The sequence below is a fragment of the Apostichopus japonicus genome, chromosome 19 (genome assembly GCF_037975245.1).
Source record: "Apostichopus japonicus isolate 1M-3 chromosome 19, ASM3797524v1, whole genome shotgun sequence".
Lineage (NCBI taxonomy): Eukaryota > Metazoa > Echinodermata > Holothuroidea > Aspidochirotida > Stichopodidae > Apostichopus > Apostichopus japonicus.
In genome coordinates, this window is record NC_092579.1 from 10,607,064 (window position 1) to 10,630,825 (window position 23,762).

The following is a 23,762-nucleotide window of genomic DNA, read 5'->3' on the forward strand; positions in this document are numbered from 1 at the left end:
TATTGAAATCCCAATAAATATTGCAAAGTATTTTAGGGTATCTATACTTTCGAGTTACTTCTTCATCATTTTCTGCCCGCCTTGAAAATACAGTTTTTTGCTGGAAATGTAAAATCCTGAAAGTTTTATTGACAGACAGTAAGACTAACAATTAGGGATGCACCAGATATCCCTTCCGGCCGGACTATCCGGCCGGATAGTGAGCAATTATCCGGTTCCGGCCGGATATTTGTCAAAGTCCGGCCGGATCTTTTTCAAAATCTGGCCTGAATTATTCCTTAAAAAGGTGTTGGTATTAACTTAACTCAATGTAAACTATTTCCAAAAATTAATAAAAACATTCAAAGTAAGGAAAAATTAGGTTTAACATGTTTAATTTGACCTTCTTTATTGATATGCGTATACCTCACCTAAGATTTGCTCCTTGTTTCATACTTCTACTAATTGTTAATGATTTTCTTTTGTGTAATGAAAAAATCTGGTTCCGACCGGATTCTATCCGGCCGGATTTTATATGGCCGGATTTCATGTATATATACTATCCGGCAAAATCCGTTTTCTGCCGGATCCAAAAATTTGGATCCGGTGCATCCCTACTAACAATGACTAGATGTAATTGATTACTATGCATGTTTATTAAAGAAGAACCATTTTACTTTTTATGATAACTCTTTTTGTGAGTTGACAAATGCCAGACACATTCACAAGAAGAAATACGTCATTTTGATTTTCTCAGCTTCTCTTCAGAATTTTGAGTTGGGCATTGATCACTGCAGTACTGAAAGCAGTAGTTGCTCGCAAAGCATCGATCTTTCTAAACCAATTGAGTTGATATGCAGAGGGAAAAATGCATCTCCATCAGTGACGTTAAAATGGTTTAATGGATCCAGAGAGATAGAAAGCAATATAACTGTAGTTAAATACAATCAGAAGGATGTGCCATCATCTTCAATGATCATAAGTACGATAAAAGCTGTCTACAGAACCCCAGTAACACTGACTTGTCAAGCAGTAGATACAAAGTGCAGAACAGATGGTGGTAAATTTGTGAACATTCGACTTGAGCAGCAAGGTGAGGAGAAACTAAACTGTTCTATTGAAGAATAGTAGTCATTTAAAGTTTATTCTCCCAATTAAGCCATTGATATTTATATTTCTTTTCCAAGGCAAACGTAATATATATGATAGAGTGCGTGGGTGTGTGTGTTAAGCTTTCAACCACGATATATCAGAACCCAAACTGTACATTCAACATTGGATTCATGTCATACATGGTAGCCCTACACTGATAGCCCATGAGCTGTACAATGATTTTAGATGTAACGTCTTTAATATTAATGAGTTTTTCGAACATAATGTAGAAATATTGAAATGATCATATGTTGACACTAATTAGACTGTTTCCTTTGATATTGGGCATGTTGATGTTGTTAGCAAGTGTGTAAAAGTTCTTGTTATTAACAGTTGAAGTTAATTAAACAGGTGAACAGGACTTGCATGTCAAATGGGGTACCCATATAGCCTGCCGGACGTATATGCGGCACTCTATTGTTTATGGAAATAAAGTCCAGCCTCTATACCTTGCAATTAACAATATAGTTTAACGTACGTGTAAGCTCAACTATAAGTTCATCTGCAATCAGACTAATTTCCTTGTGCTTTCATTCCCCCAAATAGTGTTTACTCGACACCTTGGAGTCTTCATATTTTCTGTTGTGCCACATCATCATACTTCATCGCAGAGAAATTGTTCTAACTACGTAACTGAGCCTAGCTATTTATTTCCCCATATTTTTATTGCTACAAAATGGAATAGTCTACAACTTTGGTTTCTTCCTTTGAAGTCTTCCTGAAATATCAGATTTTCTCATTTGCTGAGTTCTTCAAACCTAACTGAACAATCTGAACATCTGACAGCGAATGTAGGATTCTAGTGTGTAAAATCTGTCACATGAATTATAATAATGAATGGCATCTCTATATTAAAATCTTGTGTATTGTTTGATAAAATCTAATATGAACTGGTTTTGCACAACTATTAGTAGCACTGTAGTTCAAATCAAATCGGTTACGATATCAGACCCCTCAATTGTTTATACTTACAGTATGCAATCAGTGTTCTGGTACAACTATTGTGGAGATTGCAGAGTTTACAAAGTAACTTTAAAATGCATAGCTGGCTCATACTGAAGTATTTTAGCACACAACCAATACTGTGGTTCCTGTTTAATTGAAAGAGACAGAAATATAGAAAATTTGATGTCAAAGTTAAGCAGATTCTCACTGACCAGAAACATGATGCGTAAAAGCTCATGATCGCACAGGTCACTGTGTGATGTCATTCTGCGGAGTGTACCGCAAACGCGAAGCAATAACAATGCACTTTGCACCTATAGGGTAAATCACGGTTTAAGATAAACAATTGAGTATGCACATTAGAATAATGGAGCTAATGAGTTTAGGCATATATTAGGGAGACTTTTCTTTTAGAGGGCCTCTGCATAGACAATACTGCCTATCGTGTTTGTGTCGAAGTGGACTGAACATACTGTATATTTGCCTGCAGACGGTGGGAAACCCCGGGAGTGAGAAAGTCTTTGCAGGAGCTGTACTTACAATAAAAAATTAATCCAAAGCCTGAGAAGTTTTTCGTCAGTTTGATGACTGGGAAACGAAAAGAAACTTAAATTTCGGTTTTCAGAAGAGTTTTTGAAACCTTCTACTACACAATCTGTTGGCATTTTGATTTCAACAGTATGACAGAGTGTCGTATCGGCGTAGTGTTAGTGATGCAGTGAATAGCTTGATCGAAAATTTTCCTCATCCGACCTGCAGTCACATGAGTGCTTAGGAATTTTTTGCGAATAGAGTAAATTCCTTGTCCAAAAGTGCTAGGTTTGATCAAGTTTTACCGAGTCCCAAAAGAAATTATTACAATGTGCCATACATCAATGTAAAGATACAAGTGTAAATATTCAATATAACATAAATGTGAACAGTTTAGAGGATGTCGAAATACCACCAGCTATGCCTTTTAATATACTTTTGAGGTCAAGTGGATATTTTGAAAAATTCAGACGACAAAATCAAAAGGGCGTTACGGCATATTTTGCTGCCAGTCTGTCCGTTGGATATATATTGTAGGCATCTCAGCAAATGCTATCCTTATACTTACAGGGCTAACGAATTAAGTGACAGCTGATTGCATGCATACTGTACATGTATTGTTTCAGTTAACTGCAACGGTATAGTGACTATAGTATGAAATATGGGCCACCTCACACCAAACAGCTGTTTCGGGATGATACTGTACGTCATACAATAAGACACTAAGATGTGAGATTTGCTGGTTTACAGGATTGCATGAGAAAACACGATAAAAACACAATATGTCAGGAGTTGTACATTAGATACCTTGTAGCAGTACTACGAAAGCAATATGCTTCTAGTGCCCTGTTAATTGCTTAAGAAGTATTGTTCTGCAGTATTAATGAATTAACGAAATTGTTGAAACTAACTACGGTACTATTAAAGTAATTTGACTTCGTCGCTTTTTCAACTCAATTTTCGATTATCTCAATCTTAATTTGTACCTTGAACAAGCATAGGAACCTTATAAGTCTTTTGGTTTTCTGACTTTTCTGTTCACAGTTCCCATCACTAATGAAAAGCCACCAGCCCCAGATCAAGACCTTGTCAGAGGGTGGATGCTTGGAGCACTATTCTGCATGGACATGCTCACGCTCACGCTCATGCTCATGCTCCTGCTCCTGCTCATGCATAGAAGGTATGGATAAATCACTCTATTCAAAGTATTTTGGGGTCATGGTTACATTAGCCCAAGAACATGCTTACAGAAGATTTTCTTGTTAATTTTACCTGTTTTTTTTATATTGTTTATGGTAATATCGGTCTGAAATTAAGCTGTATTTTGCTTTTGGTTGCAATTTTTTGTCACTTTCAACAAACATGTAATATTTACACCTCAATACAGAGATTGTCAATTGGTCAATCTGTCAGGATTGATCGATTTAAATCACACCAATTTAATCACAGAATGAGAATTTAAACAAACACGTCACAATGCGCTTTACAATGAAAGTACGACAGAAAGAAACAAACACATATAAACATTGATACGTACAATTATAAAGCAAAAGCAATGAGTAACAGATGCGTCGATGGGCAAAGCGTTCCAAAATGTTGGGGCCATTATGGTGAAGGTTCTTTGACCACTGGTTTTTGGTCCATGAAATGGGAACTTCGAGAAGATTTTGGAACTGGATCTCAAAGACTTGGTTGGAGCGTATTTGTGGATTTCAGTAGTTCAGATAAATATGTTGGAGCCAGATTTGTAGGTAAGGAGAAGCTCTTTGAATCCAATACGTTGAATGACTGGCAGCCAGTGAAGATTATGAAGTGCCAGGTGATGTGGTCACATTTCTTTGAAAGGCTGACCAGACGGGCGGTGTAATTCTGAATACGTTGAAGCATAAGAAGATCTTTACATGAAGACAGCTGAGGATGCTGTTGCATTTGTTCCAATGAGAAGTAACAAAGCGTGGACGAGTTTTGTCAGGGGTTTGCTTGTTTCGAAATCTGCGTATGCTCCTGATTTTCATAATAGCAAATGAAGCACAGCGGCATATATTTAGACTTCATTGACATGTGTGAATCTAGAACAACTCCAAGATCAAGGGCAGTAGAAACAACATTTACCCGAGCATCCCCTGCAGTAATGTAAGAGATACGGTTTCCTTTTTCAAAACGGGATCTACAATGCAAAACTTCAGTTTTGTTATAATGAAGCATTAGGTAGTTCTTAGTTATTAACATTTTAACACCCTGGATGCAATGTTCAATCTTGTCAATGTGTAATTGACCTCTCTCCTGGTTTGTTTGTGATAAACAGCTTGGTGTCTTCGACATAGGTGATACTAGACAGATCATGAACACAAAAAATATTTTCTCGGGGAGCTGTATAGCTGACGAACAAAATGGTGCCGCAATGGATCCTTGTGGGATTCCCCAGTCCATGACAAGTGGGTTGGAGGTGGCAGAGGTGTTAGCAATAGACTGTTCTCTCCCATGCAGGGATGCAAACCATTCAAGTTCTTTCCCACCAATATCAAACTGACTATATTGAGGCGTTCTAATTAGCAGCGAGTGGTCAATTGTATCAAAGTCCGCTGTTCAATCCAGCAGCACTAGGGTTGCCTAGCGATCTGAGAATGTCATTACATACTCGCAACAATGCTGTTTCTGGTGATGGTATTGATGGTAGGCAGATTGTGAAATTGCAAAGAGGTTGTTAACAGCAGCGTGTTCAGTCAATTTGCCAGATTAAGCCATATTGAAGATTGGATGAAAGTTCTTTAGTATCTCAGGGTCAATGCTAGGTTTTTGAAGCAATGGCATTACCCTGGCATCTTCAGTTAGCTTTAATGTAGGCCTACAGGAAAGCTTTTATATTTTGAGAAAGAATTTAGCCTGCATACTTGTCCAAGCAGTATACATATGTTGGACTGAAAGAAAAGTGTCTTAAAACAAGCTGTTTTAGAAATGATAATCACAGGAATGCTTCAACTCTTAGCCAATATATTTGAACAATTAATTGATAGTAATGTACATACCATACTCCCTGATATGGAGAATCCTTAAAAACATCAAACCCCATACTCTACATCAAGTAAAAGGTGCAGTTGTTGTCTTACCACAAAACACTTAATTATCCACAATCCTCAAACGTCTACCTTGAATAATAGAAATAAACTTGCCAGTGGTTGTACTCACAAGAAAACACCTATTAAGTAACTGAGATCAACTCAACTCATTAATATTTTATTAATCTGTATACTTTGCGTTTTTAATTAGTAGTTTTAGCCTCCGTGTGCAGTTTGTGAATCTTGTAGCCTTGCATAATTGCTTATTAAAATGTTTGAATTGCGTTTTAGCCAACAGGTAGCGTCACATAGATATTGCTTCATTTTTCACGCGCTCAATTTACAGTACTTCCAGCCTTTTCACGTGACACCGGGTGAATTTTGTGTTATGGTATGATACTCTCATCATTGTATATTTTGAGACTGAGAATTGTGGGTGTGTATATATATATATGTATATATATATATATATATATATATATATATATATATATACATAATTGAAATCGTAGTGATCGAGTTGGAAAATCCAGAACAGTGAAAAAAACTTCTAGCCACTACCGGGATTTGAACCCCGGCCTCCCGCTTTATATGCAGACAACCACTAGAATATTTTAAGTTGATTGTATGTCCAGAAAGCAGTTAGGAAGGTCGTCATTCCACTTTACCCAGCAAAAAATGTACCCTAATTTTACCGCGGTAAACTATGGTAAATGTGTGGTAAATAGGGTAAATGTGTGGTAAAATTGTGGTAAAATCAACCGCGGTACATTTACCGCAGTTTTACCATGGTATTACCGCGGTAAAAGTGCGGTACATTTACCGCGGTAAATTTATCGCAGTTTTACCATGATATTACCGCGGTATAAGTAGGGTAAAAGTGCGGTACATTTACCGCGGTAAATTTACCGCAGTTTTACCATGATACTACCGCGGTATAAGTAGGGTAAAAGTGCGGTACATTTACTACGGTAAATTTACCGCAGTTTTACCATGGTTTTACCGCGGTAAAAGTGTGGTACATTTACTACGGTAAATTTACCACAATTTTACCATGGTATTACCGCGGTAAAAGTAGGGTAAAAGTGTGGTTCATTTACTGCGGTAAATTAACCGCAGTTTTACCATGATATAACCGCGGTATAAGTAGGGTAAAAGTGCGGTACATTTACTACGGTAAATTAACCACAGTTTTACCATGGTATTACCGCGGTAAAAGTAGGGTAAAAGTGTGGTACATTTACTACGGTAAATTTACCATAGTTTTACCATGATATTACTGTAGTAAAAGTAGGGTAAGTTCATATGGTACATAAACTACATATGTGAAATTCCTACAATTGTGCCATGATTAACCACAGTAAAAATAGGGTAAAACTATACGGTGCAATTATACTATGGTAAATTTACCATAATTGTACCACAGTAGAACATATATGGGTCACACTATGAAACATGATGGTACATTTACAGCAATTTTTCCATGATTTTGTCCCATATTTTTGCAATACTGATATGACAAACCTTTTGTTCTACTCATATCTTAATGTTGGCAATATAAATTACCTGTGGATATGAGTTGAATAAAGAAGAGAGACAAACTGCTATTCTTATATGTTATAGTATGCATCTCTTTTCCTAAAAAAAATAAGCAGAGGATAGATACATAGAGAATTCCTTCATGGAATCCCTGATATATTTGAGAGGAGACAACAATTAATTCTTTTTTCATTATTAGGGAGAACCTAAAAGCCTTTAAAAAGAAAAAAGAACTATATAAACTAGCACACATAAGGCATAGGTTCTGTGCCTCAACACTGTGGCACACAAAAATTGACCAATCAGTGTCCTCAGATTTGGGTATTCTCTGTCAGGTCCAATAAATGACTTGACAAGTCTATGTAATTATGTTCAGAGTATGTTCAGAGTAAGAGCGGTGAGGTGGCAGAACGGGAGAGTGCACGTCTGCAGTACCTGAGGTCCCTGGTTCAAACCTCGGTGTCGACACTGACACCAATTTTCACCCCGCTCCTTTCTCGTGGTAGGAAAGTGGCTACACGTGGAAGCGGTACTCACGTCCTTCGGAGGGGACGTTAAATTGCGGTCCCGGGAGCAGGACTACACACCCCTGCCTCGTTACTTCAGGGCGCTATTCGAAAAGAGAAGGCGAAATTCGCCGGTGTCCTTCCACGCACAAAAAACTTGGAACCTCAATAATTACCGACTAAGGATTTCCTTAGTTTGCTGAAGCACCTTCGGGTGGAAGCAGAACACAAGGTGTATCGTATCGTATCGTGTTCAGAGTACTCTTTCCATTTAAAACAAGTCTTTGAGGACAATAAGAGATCAAAAGTCCAATCTGGACTACCAATCAAGTCAAAAGAAGAGATTCAGGGGGGGGGGGGGGGATTTAAATGACTGAACATGGATAAAACTGAAGAAGTGTGTGTGTAGCACACACTGCAAGCACCTTGGCACAAAGCCTTTATTGGGCAGGGTCCAAGGGCCTGCCTTAGGGCTCTATCCAGGGATGAAGTTTCAGTTTTAGTTTGATGTCTGTACGCTTTTGTATGCAAAAATAATTTGAATAAATTATTAAATTTGATAAAAAATGACTGTTAATATCAAGCCTATTTTAGAAATTATAACTAGATAACTTTTAAACTTTCTGCAGGCTTGATTAGGTAAATACTTGTATTTAACAAATATATGAATAACTTAGAGTTTGCCCTGCATTCCACTTCAGTGTCCCCCAACAGTAATTAACGCTTCCTCAGAATGTCATGCTGTTACCCAAAAAATATATTAAATTTTTTTGAGAAATATACAAATACTGTAGGACTGAATTCATACTTGTATTGCAAATCATACTCCCTCAACCCTTTAACATACATATGCCAATGAAAAAAAGATTTGTATTTAAGTAATTATACCAATTAAAATTGTCACGTGACAAAACACATATATTTTTAATATTTGAGAAATACATAAATAGGAATGAATTAATACTTGTTCTATGCAAATTATATTCCCACAGGCCTATAACATCCATGCACAAATTCATATTTAATGAATTATACACCAATTAAAATTATGTCATGTTGATTTTTTTCTGTAACAGCATGACCTGCATTGAACAATACCCGTGCCCTTGGCACCACTTTTTATTTTGCGTACTTTATGCAAGAACGTCATAAATAGTGCATGTTAAGCCCGGGTCACATCTGCGCGATTCAACACGCGATTCAACTCGCAATACAATTGAAGTTGAATCGCGTAGTTAGACACGGGTATCAACTTGTTGCGCAATAAAAGTTGCGCCGTCGATTTGGGTTGATTTGCAATAGAGCAATGTCCTAATCAGCGCAACTTCTTTGAAGCAACTTTTCTGATGCGCGTGATTTTAGTTGCGAGTTGAATCGCGTGTTGAATCGCGCAGATGTGACCCGGGCTTTAGTAATGTATTGGCTAACCCCTTACCCAAAGAACACTAAATAGTTAGGAAAATGCCCTCTCTAGCTATGCACTGTATAGGAGAGCTCCAATGAGCTCTTGACAACTCCAATTCCAGAGACCAAACTACCTGTAACTACAGTACCATACACTGTACCTGAAGTAATATGTGCAGTTTAAATTATAATGTATTACTACAGTAAATTGTAGTGTGCTGAATGGCTACTGTAGATCATAAAAGTGATTTTGTTGGTTTGTTGTAAGTTTAAACACTTCTGATTTTATGAAGTCTGTCTCACTTTTGCAGTTTGTTACCCACAGTGATCAATGATGTAACATTTGTTCCTCTGTATAGATATTGTACATGAGCTTCTTAACTTTCCATACCCATACTGTATCATGTAATAAGCCTTTGGGCATGTTTTTACCATCACACTGTTACCACACGTTTACTTGTTTATGATATATATTTCATTGATGATGATTTTTCATTTCTTGTCTGAGACGAAAGGAATCAATGTGATAGCATGTGTGTGTGTGCGTGTGTATGCGACACCTGCTTGTAAACTCGGTAACTCAAAAAGTTTAATGCGGATTAACTTGATACTTGGTACGTGGATCTGTCTTAATGAGTACTAGAACCGTAACCTTTTGCAGCGAAGGTCAAAGGTCATTTAAGATCAACTTAAGGCAGTCTGTAAACTAACCAATCATAACCTTATTTCTTGTTTTTCGAACACTCCCCCAGGCCCTTTAAAAAAAGTTGCTTAGATAAGCCCATTTCTCTCATAAATATGCATAAGACACTTCATAAACCTTACCATTTTGAGCAGGGGTCACATTGGCATGTGAGACTATAGTTTGTATGAAGTCAACACATGCATACATTTGTGATACACACGTTTACTGGTTAACAAATTCTGCATGAAGTGTATATGGAACATGTGAAATGATTATTACATTGGAACTGCAATGTTAATATCATTGGTTGTACAACTATATTTTTTTATTAAAATAGGCCTATAATTGTCTTTTCTGGTGCAAATTTCCAGAATGACTTAAGAATTTAACAATGAACAGCAAGGAACATTTTTCTTTCTTCTTCTTTTACGATAACTAGGCAATGCAGCAAAAGATATTGGAAAAATGGAAAACCATCGGTTCCAAACAACGGTTCGGTTCCAATCAAATCCAACCAAACACTTTCCATGATGTCTGCAGAGGAATAGGTTTGGTTTGCTTAATATATATCATAAACTACAGGTGTTACTATCAGGTTCCAATATCAGATATAGATGTTGATGTCTAGAATGTCAAGGCTGATGGATGTCATTCTTTACTCTATTACGATACATTAAATTAGATGATGTGAATGACACTTGCAAAGCTAGTTGAAGTGAGTCACGGTCCATTAAACCGAGGCTTGTTGATTTCTTTTCAAAACAGACATTTCTTATAAACCACCATTTTACTTTAGGTATTTTGCAGGAAGAAATTTAACAAATGTTCCAACTCACATAATTGTAGACGATCAATATTGAACATTTTTTGGTGATTTTTGGTTTGATGCTTTCCATCGATTGGAACCTATGCAGTCAAGTTGGCATATGTGTGTGTGTACATGTGGCATCCTAAGAAAGTATATATGTTGGTCATGGTCAGCAGATGATCCATTTTGTTTTTGGTGGGGCTATCTTGCACGTAAATGAGTGGGCGGGCTTAATGTAAAATTCTTAAGATTTAAGAACTTAAGATTTAGTTCATACTTAGTATGGTGATGTAACTACATAGCAAGTAAAATGTTCTTTGCAACAACAATTTTTACCTCGTTAATATTCATGAGTGGATTGGGCTTTAATGGGAAATATTTGCTGGGTCATTTTTGGCCGCATCTTACCAGTAACAAACACTGCTAGAGAGGCCAAACTTTCAGGTTACAACCAGCCTATAGGGGTTTACAGGTGTTACTTATATATGAGACAAATAATACTCACTTTGGGAATTAATTTGTATGAAAAGTGGTACTTTGTATGATTTTGACAAAATATGACATATGGGCCAAAATTGAGTTGTGGAATATTGAAACTTAAAATTACAGTTTTGTATGTTGAAGTTCAATATTTAAAATAAGAATTAAGAAAATTAAGCTTTGACCTCAGTTTACTATTGTTCAGTCTTGCTGAGTCATATGTGAGCCACATACTATACAGTCAGGTAGACAGACTGTGGATGTACAACAATGTCAAATTCCTTGTCTGCTTAAACACTTCACAATTGTACATACTTCATGTAGTACCATTCCCTCCTGAAATAAACCTTACTGAAGCATTCTCAATGTAAATATTGACTGCTGATGCTCTACTTTTGAAATGCTACATTTTCCATCAATTGTATTGATTGGGATTATATTGACCACACTGTTAATTAGTTTAACTTTGGGAATGTTTCTGGCTGTGGAATTGAATTGTTGTTCCCAAAATGCATACTGTAATGCATAATGTAAATATTGACTGCTGATGCTCTGTTTTTAAATTGCTACAGTTTCCATCAATTGTATTGGCTGAGATTATATTGACCACACTCTTAATAAGTTTAACTTTGGGAATGTTTCTGGCTGTGGAATTGAATTGTTGTTCCCAAAATGCATACTGTAATGCATAATGTAAATATTGACTGCTGATGCTCTGTTTTTAAAATGATACATTTTCCATCAATTGTATTGGTTGAGATTAAATTGACCACTCTCTTAATTATTTAACTTTGGGAATGTTTCTGGATGTGGAATTGAATTGTTCCAAAATGCATACTGTAATGCATCATGTAAATATTGACTGCTGATGCTCTGTTTTTATATTGCAACATTTTCCATCAATTGCATTGGTTGAGATTAAATTGACCACTCTCTTAATTATTTTAACTTTGGGAATGTTTCTGGCTGTGGAATTGAATTGTTCCAAAATGCATACTGTAATGCATCATGTAAATATTGACTGCTGATGCTCTGTTTTTATATTGCAACATTTTCCATCAATTGCATTGGTTGAGATTAAATTGACCACTCTCTTAATTATTTTAACTTTGGGAATGTTTCTGGGTGTGGAATTGAATTGTTCCCAAAATGCATACTGTAATGCATAATGTAAATATTGACTGCTGATGCTCTGTTTTTAAAATGATACGTTTTCCATCAATTGTATTGGTTGAGATTAAATTGACCACTCTCTTAATTATTTTAACTTTGGGAATGTTTCTGGGTGTGGAATTGAATTGTGCCCAAAATGCATACTGTAATGCATAATGTAAATATTGACTGCTGATGCTCTGTTTTTAAATTGCTACATTTTCCATCAATTGTATTTGTTGAGATTATATTGACCACACTCTTAATTAGTTTAACTTTGGGAATGTTTCTGGGTGTGAGTTGAAACTCTTAACATACACTGGTAGTTCTTCTTGTGTTCTCAATAATGGAATTCAACAGGTGTTTTCCCAATTCAGAGAGGAGTAAGGTAAGGTTGTCCCCTTAGCCCCTACTTCTTTTTTCTCTGTGCAGATATTTTAGCCAGAAAAATTATTGTGACAACATCAAGGGGATTAACATATTTGGTCATGAAATCAAAGTACTGCAATATGCAGACGACACTACTTTCTTCTTGGACAGTACTCGCAACAGTAGGCCTACTGTTAATTTGCCCAATATTTTAGAGAAATTTCAAATGGCATCTGGTCTTAACATTAATTCAACAAATCAATTTTTCCCCTGGGTCCTCTTACTTTACAGAAGATAGCTTAAATTATGTTCAAAAATGATCTAGGCTGAAGCACCAGCTCAATTAGAGTTTGGAATGGGCGTGATCTCACACCTTTTGGTAGAAACAAAATCGTGAAGTCTATTGCAATCAGCCAACTCCTTTTCCTTTTTCAGGTTCTTCCAAGCCCTCCAAAAGATTTTATTAATAAGATCTAAGTACCTTTTTTATTTTATTTGGAATGGGAATCCTGACAAAGTTAAGAGAATTACTTTGTATAACCCAATTGAAAATGGGGGGTTAAAAATAATAAATGTTCCAACTTTGTTGATGCTATGAAAACCTCTTGGATCAAACGTTGTTGTAAGAATGCCAACACGGGGTATTAGAAGCTCTTTTTTCATTCTTCTCTGTTGCCTTTCAGTAAAGAGTTGCTTTTTAATTGTAATTTTCATTACCAGGATGTTATATGTATTAAAAATATCTTCATTAAGCAAATTTGTATGGCTTGGAGTAAGGTTACCTTTAAGAAACTTTCGGATCACTTTGGTGAGCAAATACGTTGGCACAATAATTTTATTAGAATTGATAATACCATCGTCTATAACAAAAAGCTTCACCATGCCGGTTTGTTTGTTAGCGATCTGTTTTTGCCAGATGGGAAGCAATTGTTCTTTAATGCTTTTCTGACCAAGTTAAGCTTTTAGATATCCCTTTACTCATTTTTATAGGATCCTTTCTGCAATCCCTATAAATTGGAAAGACTCGCTCAGTTTTGAAAACAATATCGAGGACCAGTAGGATCACAATTTTCAATCTTATGTCTCGCAGTTCTAAATTGTCGCAGTTGGTCTATCATCACCTTATTGGCTGTAATTCACTTCCGCCAAAAGCCTACGTTAAGTGGAATGTTACTTTTGAATCTCGCAGGACGATTGGTTAACTATATTTAGTATTCCTTCCCATACACTTGCTGAAGCAAGAGTGCAATATTTCCAGTTCAGGTTTCTGCACCACATCTTAGGAACCAATAGACTTTTAAATTTAAAGGCGGCGTTCCCGCTTTATACCTTTTGCAATATTGAGGATGAAACATTGAACATTTATTCTCGTCCTGTCATGTGACGTAATAGTTCCCTTTTAGATTGCAAGCAGAAGTTTTTTGGTATACAGGTTATCTTTGTTTCTCTTCGGCCAGCTGGTAGCAGGTTCTGGCACATATTTTACGTATGGTATATTGGTTTGTACATTACACATTTTCATATTCAATTGTATTGGTTGAGATTAAATTGACCACTCTCTTAATTATTTTAACTTTGGGAATGTTTCTGGGTGTGGAATTGAATTGTTCCCAAAATGCATACTGTAATGCATAATGTAAATATTGACTGCTGATGCTCTGACACATATTTTACGTATGGTATATTGGTTTGTACATTACACATTTTCATATTCCAATCCAGTTGAGTTCTTTGTTTATATTTCGCACGTGTCTTGCTCTTTTTGGGGTCTCCATACCAGACAAAATTAAAAATGACGAGTCAAGCAGCTGCCCTGGTGCCCTTTTACTTGATTCTATATTTACCGCTCGAAGGTCCAAAAAGATCGAGTCACGCATAGGCATTGACACAAACTAAGCAAAAAATCAAACGTATTGGAAGGAACATGTTCAATCACAAAAGCGCTCTGAGGAATATGAAGTTTGGATAATATAAGTTGGCTTTAAGTTCAATTTTAGTGAGGAGAATTGCTTCTGCAAACCATTCTTTCAGTTTCTCCGTACATTGCTACATAGTTGCTACATTGTTGTCATATAAACATTGCTACAAACAATTGCTAAAAAAATCCTAATATTTAAAATATCTAATAGAGGTATCTGTTCCTCGATGCTCTACTGCAGTCACTTTTAAGAATTGCTTATTCCTTCAAGGTTTATATCTCCCAAGGATTGACTTTTGTCGTTCTTGAGTTGAAAAGTCATCCATAGACCAATTTTGATTTGTTTAGCTGCTTCTGAAGTTGGCATTGAAATTTGCGGATTGTAAATTGCATTTGAAGCATTTGCATATTTTACTATAGCTTTAGTCTTGCTTTCATATGATTAGTCCATTCGGTTTCATCTTTACAGATGAACCAACCATTGGCTCCTTTAAAATAATATAAAAGAAAAACATTGTGACCACAAAAACAGGCAATGTTTATTAACTTGAAATTAATCAGTGTTTGAGCGCAGAGTAAGCTTCAAACGGTTTCAGATAAACTTTTCGTAACTTCCATAGAAAGTATGTTAAAAGCGTCTCCAACATTGTTCATGCATAAACATACACATACATTCATAAGAACCTGAAATGATAGTGACAAATATGTATTAGTCCTAAAAATTATGGAGATCCACTATGATGCAAAATTGCAATGTCAATTATATGACGACAATAATTTGCGAATGAGTATGTTCGAATTGACACACACAAGTATCAGTACATATTTCCAGGATTCCCAGCTTGTAGAAGAGTGACGTATATAACAGGGGGGGGGGGGGGGGGCGATCACTATAAGGCACTGTGTCAACTGTATGTTGTAGCCAACATCTCATATGCCTTGAAAATGCCGCAAACGTGAGATCCTGTTGTTCAGCAAACGGACGGAACGATTGTTTATATTTCACTGTATTAGGGTTGACCAGGCATAGGCCTACCCATTAGCGCCGACCGATTCTGAAACCATAATGCTGGACCAACTTCGGTGATTACATGTGTATACCGTATAGAAGAGGAGAGGAAGGAAGGGGAAAGAAAGAGAGAAAAAGGAGAAAAGGAGGGAGTAGAAGAAAAACGCCAAGACACCAGGCGAAGAGAAAGAGGAAGAGTGACATCATTACAGTGCTGATCCCTATTATATACACAGGGTAGCCAGTGACGGATCGAGGATTTCAGAAGGGGCGTGCGCCTCACCCTACCCCTTACCCCTACGACTCCATTTTTAACGTTTCCATATTTCCTCTCTCACTATATGTATATATACTATGTATGGTCTATCATATGGCGTGTGTGTGTATGGACGCCTTAAACAATTAAACGAACTCGACCCAGTCGTCGGGGAGCATGACCCATTTTGTTATTAGACCAGGATCTATATGCGAACTGCACTAGACCTATACCATTCGATGCTACAGTGCTGTCCAGATATAAAATGTTATACACTCCTACCTGAAATGCCAATTGTACGGAAGCTTAAAAGTCCCATTAACATAAGAATACTTTGCCCCAATAAGTAAACATTTTTGAGTTGATTGTTATAACAAGATAATATCTTATCGAAAATCAGAAAAATGTTGGATTGCTCTGTTGCTTTAACTGAGCAATTGAACATTTTTCTGCAAAATGTTGAATTGACAACTTATCAGATCTCGTCAATTCAACATTTCTCTGAAAAATGTTTAATTGTTCACTAAATACCAACTGAGTAATTGAACAATTTTCTGCAAAATGTTTAACTGACAACTTATCATATCTCGTTAATTCAACATTTTTCTGAACAATATTTAATTGTTCACTTCATTCCAATTGAGCAATTTTCTGCAAAATGTTTAATTGACAACTTATCATATCTCGTCAATTGACATTTTCTGCATAATGTTTAATTCTTCACATCATTCCATCTGAGCAATGGAAGTGACAATTTTCTGCAAAGTGTTTAATTGTTCACTTCATTCCATCTGAGCAATTGAACAATTTTCTGCAAAATGTTTAATTGACAACTAATCGTATCTCGTCAACTTATATCAGCGGGCAAGTGAGCATGAAAATGGCTTTCCAGGATGAACAGCCTCCAAACTGTCTACGTGTGTAGTCATATGCGTAGGAGACCAATTTGATTGGGGGGGGGGGTGCTGTAACGACTTGCCCAAAAATATTACCAAAAGTTTTCGCGCGCTTCGCTCGCGTTCAACATGTTCATGTCAATATCATACAGGCAAGCATCGGTTATTACATCGTATGCCATCGTGTACGTACGGTCCGTGGAAGTTGCGTAGTACACCGCGAGATGCCAATGTAAACAACGAAATGTCTTATGTAGTTATGTAGATGGAGAAAAAGCATGGATGTCAAATATATGTCAAAACTCTCTTTTACATTAGTAATGGCGAATTAGTCGGGCAAGCTTAGAACTTTATGTTAATTACCAAGGAGATTTTCTTTAAAACAATAGATTTCATTTAGCTATACATCATTGCAATTTATTTTTCTTTCAGTAGGTGCCCGAAAAATTATCAGCATATTGCCCGAATTTTCACAAAAATATTTGGTTGGTTGGGGGGGGGGGGGGGGTCTGCAGCCCTCGCCTCATTCGCCTATGTGTGTAGTTTTCGGTTTCGGAAATATCTGTTTTTTTTTATTTCCTTCAATGAAACGAAGTTTCAGAGTAGCCGTTATAAGAGGTTTTATATCTGAACACCACTAAATTAACTGTGTCTGAATTTTCCAAAATTCCTTGACCAACATTCTTCATCATATTTCCCTCTACTCGTGCAATTTTGACCGATCTGTTAGGGGTTGGAGGTGATTTTTCTATTTTGGTTGTCCATATATGAAATGGTTTGAAGTGAATTTATGCACGAGAAATGTGAATATTCAAATTCTGAACAAATAATGGGCTTAAAACCTTCAAAAGTGGGGCTAACGGGTATTGTGGGTCGCGACGTAGAATCACCTACAAAAGCAATGATCCACAGGAGATGCGATGAGGTAGAACATGATGTGTGGCTGGTGACAATCTTCAAAAAGGTTATGAAAAAAAAAGAACTATTGGGAAACACTTGGTTCTCAGGCAACTGTACATCCTGTTGGTCATATTCAAGTAAGTGCCATTTCCGGTGATCTGGGGGGGGGGGGGGGGTTATCAAAACCAGAAATTTTCTTGTACGCTTCGCTTAGATAGTAATCCGCGCCCCTGGATTAGAAAATCCTGGATACGCGCCTGCCTATACTGGGTAATTTGGCTATGCTACAAACACGCGATACTTTATTCCACGAAACACACACAACTGCATGCACAGTGTCTGTGTAATAGGCCTAAAACACGTTCGTTAACGTATGCTTTTGTATAACTGTAGCGTGTCAGGAAATAGTAAGTTTGAACAATTTTATTTTTATTTTAAGGCTCATTTGGGTGGTAGAACTTAGATGTAGTATGGCGAACTGGGTGCCAATGTCACGTTGGCCTAATGAGGTGCGCTTGGGATCGTCCGGCTCGACCATCTGGATAGCTATTGATAATAAGGCCTGAATCACTGACCAGCTTCCATTGTCACGGGGCAACCAGTGCAAACGATTAGTTTCCGAAACGTGATACATCAAAGTCACGAAATATCGGGCTACACAACATGAATTTAGTAGGGCGGGGGAGGGGGGGGGACAACTTCCTAAACATAATATCGCAAGGGAAGCTTGGACAGATCGCATATTTTGTTTGTAATTGTACCGCAATAAAAAGTACAAAAAACCTAATATTGTGGGCAGAGGTCAATGGTCGTTTGAGTTCCCCAAGGGTCAAATTGTCAACAAAAAAATGTTTTATACAGTAGGCCTATTTCAACAAGGACAGATGTCATATTTATATATGTTATGTATCTACCACATTTAGTACGAGAAGCCTGTTGTTGAGGTCAATGGTCATTTCCGGACAGCTTGTGTCATTGTGAATTTATTGTTTGTCGCATCACACTGCTTTTCACTGTATTATTAAGATCAAGTGTGTTGTACACCCTCCATATACCGCATTTTGTCAGATGAAAGAAGAAAACTGCTCATGTTACATTATCGAAACACGATGCATTTTTGCATTCTGTTTTTTTTCATTTAGGAGCCAATGGCTACTATTTTCCCTTCTGTACAGCAATGGTTATTAATGTTGTTTACTGGGTGGGATAAACCAGATTAGACCTTAGTTTGTCGTTCTTTGGGCCGGACGCGTAATTTTTTTCCTAGGAGGGCTAGGGGCAATTATCATATATAGGCGTATCCACCCCCTCGCGCATGCGTGTTACTCGTAAAAAGTTTATGACTAGTAGTAGCAGGGAGATGTTATAACAACTCCCTAGGGAGATGTTATAACAACTCCCTGGTAGTAGTACATACAGTTTGTGCGACGCGATTCACGTTTTGCACATGTATACATATATGCGTTCATGCAGCGATGGAGACCTTTTCGACTGACAATCCTTGCGCCAATCTTCAGCTGGAATCTTGCCCTAGATTAGAGGTAAAGTTACTCGATACAATTGCATATAATATAGTAATCCTCTCACCCAGATTTTAGACACAATGTACGGATTTCATCTGTCGTCATCAATGTGCGCGACGGACATTAATTTAATGGTTTGGTTAATGTTAATCTGCTAGCCTACATTAGGCCTACATGTATTTCTAGCTTCACGGTAAACTTTAAAATTCTGTACATAATACTAATATAGTAGGCCTACTTACAAACTTAAGCCTGCTTTTATGAACTATATCAGTATTCGGTACTTTATCTGCTTTGCAACATTTTTTAATTGTACAAGTGAAAAATAATTATGTGATGAAATTAAGGGTAAGGTTGGGTGTATTTCCATGATTTTATTACTCTTTTAATTTTTATTTGGCACAGCCCATTCTTCCCAAACTGGGATATGAATACAAGGTGTGTTCTTATAAAGAACATGGCACAAGTGGGATGGATTGCACTCTACGACTATGTCTCACAGAAAAGGCAGATGTTCTCAAGTGGGTGAAGGATCTGGAGGATGTATCTGAGACAACTTGGAGAACAAGCAAACCTATCCAGTCAGTCAACACAAACAAAAGAATGTCTTTCGGGTGTGTCCAAATGAAATGCACTGATTCTTTTTTTTATCTTCATATTGGACAAATATGTGGACAATTTTTATCGAATCCTTTTCAATATCAACTAGTGTCTTAGGTCCATCAAAGGCCTACACTGGAAAGGCCTACACTGGTTTAGTTTGGCAGAGATATGTCACTGAATGGAAAGATTGTTTTTGTTTCAAGCATTGTCATGCCCAAAACTTCAAAAGGCATGTCAGCGTAACATATGGTATGAAAGACTGAAATCTGTTGCCTTTTAGTTGAGGACCAGTAAAGAATAAGTTTAAATTTCTTACATTCAGTTACAGTTCAGTTACCCCGATAAATTTTGAGCTACTCTTGCTCAAATAACAACTGCATTTGCAGGGGCAGATCCGGGATTTTTAGCAAGGGGTGGGGGAGGTTAGGGATACTTCCCTCTCCCCAAAACCTTTTTTTCTGGTATTTTAACAATGGTTGACGCCATTAAAGAAGAAGTGTATGATATGCTAATTTTTTTGTAAAAAATGTGTAATTGGCATGCCAAAAAGGCGTGTTTTTTTTGGGGGGGCGGACCCCCTCCACCACCCCCTGGATCTGCCTCTGATTTGTAATCAGTTTAGAAATTTATAAGGAATCCAGTTATACCCTTTATTTAGCCCAAAACAATGACAATGTGTACAAAATTTTCTTGTTCATATACCGGTCAAAAGATGTTCACATTGGGGAAGGGTATCCCACCGTCATCAGTTTGAAGTGGACCCACAACCATGAAACATCAAGTGCTGATGCCCTTCAGGAAAAAGATGTCAATAGTGAAACCAGACAGAAGCTACTGGATCTCCTCAAATCAGGCCATTCACCCACATCAGCCTAAGATATCCCTGGTAGAAATTCCAGTAGAACCCACTTAAAAAATCAACTAGGTTCTACATGGGCCTACTATGTTTAACTGGTTTTTAACTGTGTTTAACTGGGTCTTATTGGGTTCCAACTGGGCTATGCTGAACATGAGCTAGTTTCAACTGGGTTTACACAATGTTCAACTGGGTTTGTTCAGACCCAACTGAGTTTGAACTATGTTTGAACTGATCCAGTTGGGCTTCAACTATAGGTTTCACTGGTTTTTGCACTAGCCCAACTGGGTTTGAACTATGTTGACTGGTGAACTTGCCCTGTTGGTGTTGAACTTTCAACTGGTTTTGCACTGGCCCAACTGTGTTTGGATTATTGGCTGCTGAACTGACCCAGCTGGGGTTTAACTAGGTTTGACTGGTTTGCATAAGCCCAACTGGGTTTGAACTATGTTTACTGGTGAGCTTACCCTGTTGGGGTTGAACTAGGTTTCACACTGGTCCAACTGGGTTTTGACTATGTTGACTGCTTTTATTTTAGGCGTAATTATCAAGAATATTAAAATGTAAGTTCGTAAGCAGTAACCGTATCGTGATATATTGAAAATGCTAAATTAGCCAACGTATGAGGGGTGTAAAATAAATCTTTGTCATATTTATCACAGTTATGATTAAACGATTACATTTTTGTACCGCAATGATTAAAAATACGAAATATTTACTATATAATAAATTTGAAAAAATTATGTTATACTTTGTTCGTCGATTTGAACAATTGGTAGGCAAAATGCCTTCCTAGTGCAAAATAGTATGATCCGACTAAATTTGAACTTTGACATTTGTCCCTTGCGTTAGCGCTAAATTTATAAATTCCGAATCTGCGAACCACATACGCCAACAGAAGCTTCGCAGAATAATCGCATTTGTAACCGATTTTGCCAACAATTTTAAATTATTACCGCGGCTAAGTTCCCTCCTTTGTGATCTTGCAGTATCTTTATATTATTGACACATACTTGTAACATTATAATTGATTGTAAACGTGCTCTTTATCATAAATATTTGAATTGAACAGAAACTATATATAGTGACCTAGGACTATAGTATAGGCTAGGCCTAACAAACCGGTTCCCTACTAGGTATACTACATGGTACAATTGCTAACGTTAGACATATCCTAACGCTATAGTTGCCTAGCTATAGGGGCCTAACCTAGTTATACTCAAGTTAATTTACACCTATATTTAGCCGCATGATTTTAGGAAAGTTATCGTCAACTAGCAAACATAATAGCAATTTTCAAAACTTACGCAATTGCCTTGATTGTTGTTTTAAACATGAAGTGTCCTATTGCCGGCATAATAACATACTTTGCAAAAGTCATTAGCCTAGTGAAGTGTAAAGCATACGCGTATATGCTACAACTGTGAGGAAGCCCTACACTGAACATTATGAACATATGATTAAACTATCAATCTAATTTAAAGTGAGGCTTCATTTGTGCAGTGTAAGATGGTCAGCTCTTACATAAAGTTTTGTTTTGTACCATAGTTTTACTTGTTTATTAGTGCAGTGCTCACTGTACAGAGGGCTATACATTTGTACAGTATATTTGTATGTTGTCTTGTGGCAGCATAAGGGTTGATTTAATAACAAAGTTCTGTCTCTCTTCTGGGTTGCTAGGCAACTATCTTGTTCTTCCTGAAAATTAGCCCTCACAGGAAATGGGGTCTGTGTGTATATATTTTAGGAACAAAGGAGTTTAGTGAGGGTAAAGGGAGTTGGCAGTTGGCTATGAGTATCTGAGCAAGGCAGTTGTGAAAGAAGAGAAAGATAGTTTAATGGCTGGATAGTTTGTTTTAAACCTTAATTTACATAGTTCAGGTTACTGTAGACCTTATTATTTTATGGAAGTTGTGATATTCAACTGACAGTCTGGGACACTATTTATTATAAAGGATACTATTTACTATAAAGGATATTATTTTACAATAAAGGATATTCCATGACACCATCACTTATAAAGGACATTATTTTACTACAAAGGATATTGACATTATTTTACTGAAAGGATACCCTGGAACACATGTAAATTAAAGGATACTTTTTGATGGGATCGGACATTCATAATACCATTTATTGGGTTCAACTATACTGATGTCGTGGAAGACCTGAGGTCGTAGAATACTTCAATGTCACCAGCAGGCCAACTCACCAGAACAGACTTTTAAATTAAGTGTATTTCTTTATATTTTGGGTGTGCACCTCACGACTGTAGGTTGTTTTATTTAATTCTTTGACTGGGCCCAGATCAGCTGTAAATTGTTTGTTATTCATAATTATAATTTCTTTTGATCCAATCCAGTTGATTTCTCCATTTTTTATGTGTCTTGCTCTGTGTTAGGTCATCACACCAAACCCAGAGTTCTCTGATCAAGAACAAACATTTATTTTCAGTGGCTCACACCCTTACATACAGTATAGATCTACTGTTAAAAAATGGAAACTTCTTATAGTGTCGTGTTACTGTTATATAAGTGTAGATAAATAACATTAGTTGAGAATCCCAGTTCAAACTATTTAAAAATATAAGCAGTAAAACATAGTTCACCCAGTTTAACCTAGCAAAACATAGTTCACCCAGTTGAACCCAGTAAAACATAGTTGACCCAGTAAAACATAGTTGAACCCAGTAAAACATAGCTGAACCAGTTGGGAACCCCAGTTCACCCATTTCAACCTAGTTCAAATTTGGGCCAATTTCCGTATAGAAAATTCCAGTTGAACCCAGTTCAAAAGTTCAACTGGAATTTCCACCAGGGATGATCTTCAAGTGAGCTGCACCAATGAAAGATACACTAGACTCTCTGCTGACAGGTCATATTGCCCTGACTTGCAGTACTGTTACAGGTGAGACTCAAGTGATGTTTGTATATCATTAATAACCTAGGACATACAAATGAAAAAAAAAGTTCTATGAAATGCATGTACAATTAGTGGTTAATCTCAGCACCAATACAGAAGTTTAGTAATATTTATGGAAAAAATCGGAAGATGTACATGCAGGACTGGATGGCTTACTACACATTTCAGTTGTTTCAATGTTGGAAACAATAACGACTGACTTCCACAAAAGTTGTAAAAAAAAGTTTGTTACAGGTTCAAACAGGTGGCCAATGTATAATATAAGAAAATAAA

At 36.9% G+C, this 23,762-nt stretch overlaps 1 protein-coding gene across 1 annotated transcript in view; it reads left to right on the forward strand.

The window, feature by feature from the left end:
• Positions 1–11,822, forward strand: part of LOC139959655 (uncharacterized) — a 35,396-nt gene extending 23,574 nt beyond the window's left edge. Inside the window, exons 4-6 of the mRNA XM_071957451.1 lie at positions 737–1,072; positions 3,652–3,787; positions 10,237–11,822. Of these exons, the coding sequence (XP_071813552.1) occupies positions 737–1,072; positions 3,652–3,787; positions 10,237–10,345 (581 nt within the window). The 3' untranslated portion in view covers positions 10,346–11,822. The remainder of the gene's footprint in view (positions 1–736; positions 1,073–3,651; positions 3,788–10,236) is intronic.
• The last annotated feature ends 11,940 nt before the right edge of the window (positions 11,823–23,762 follow it).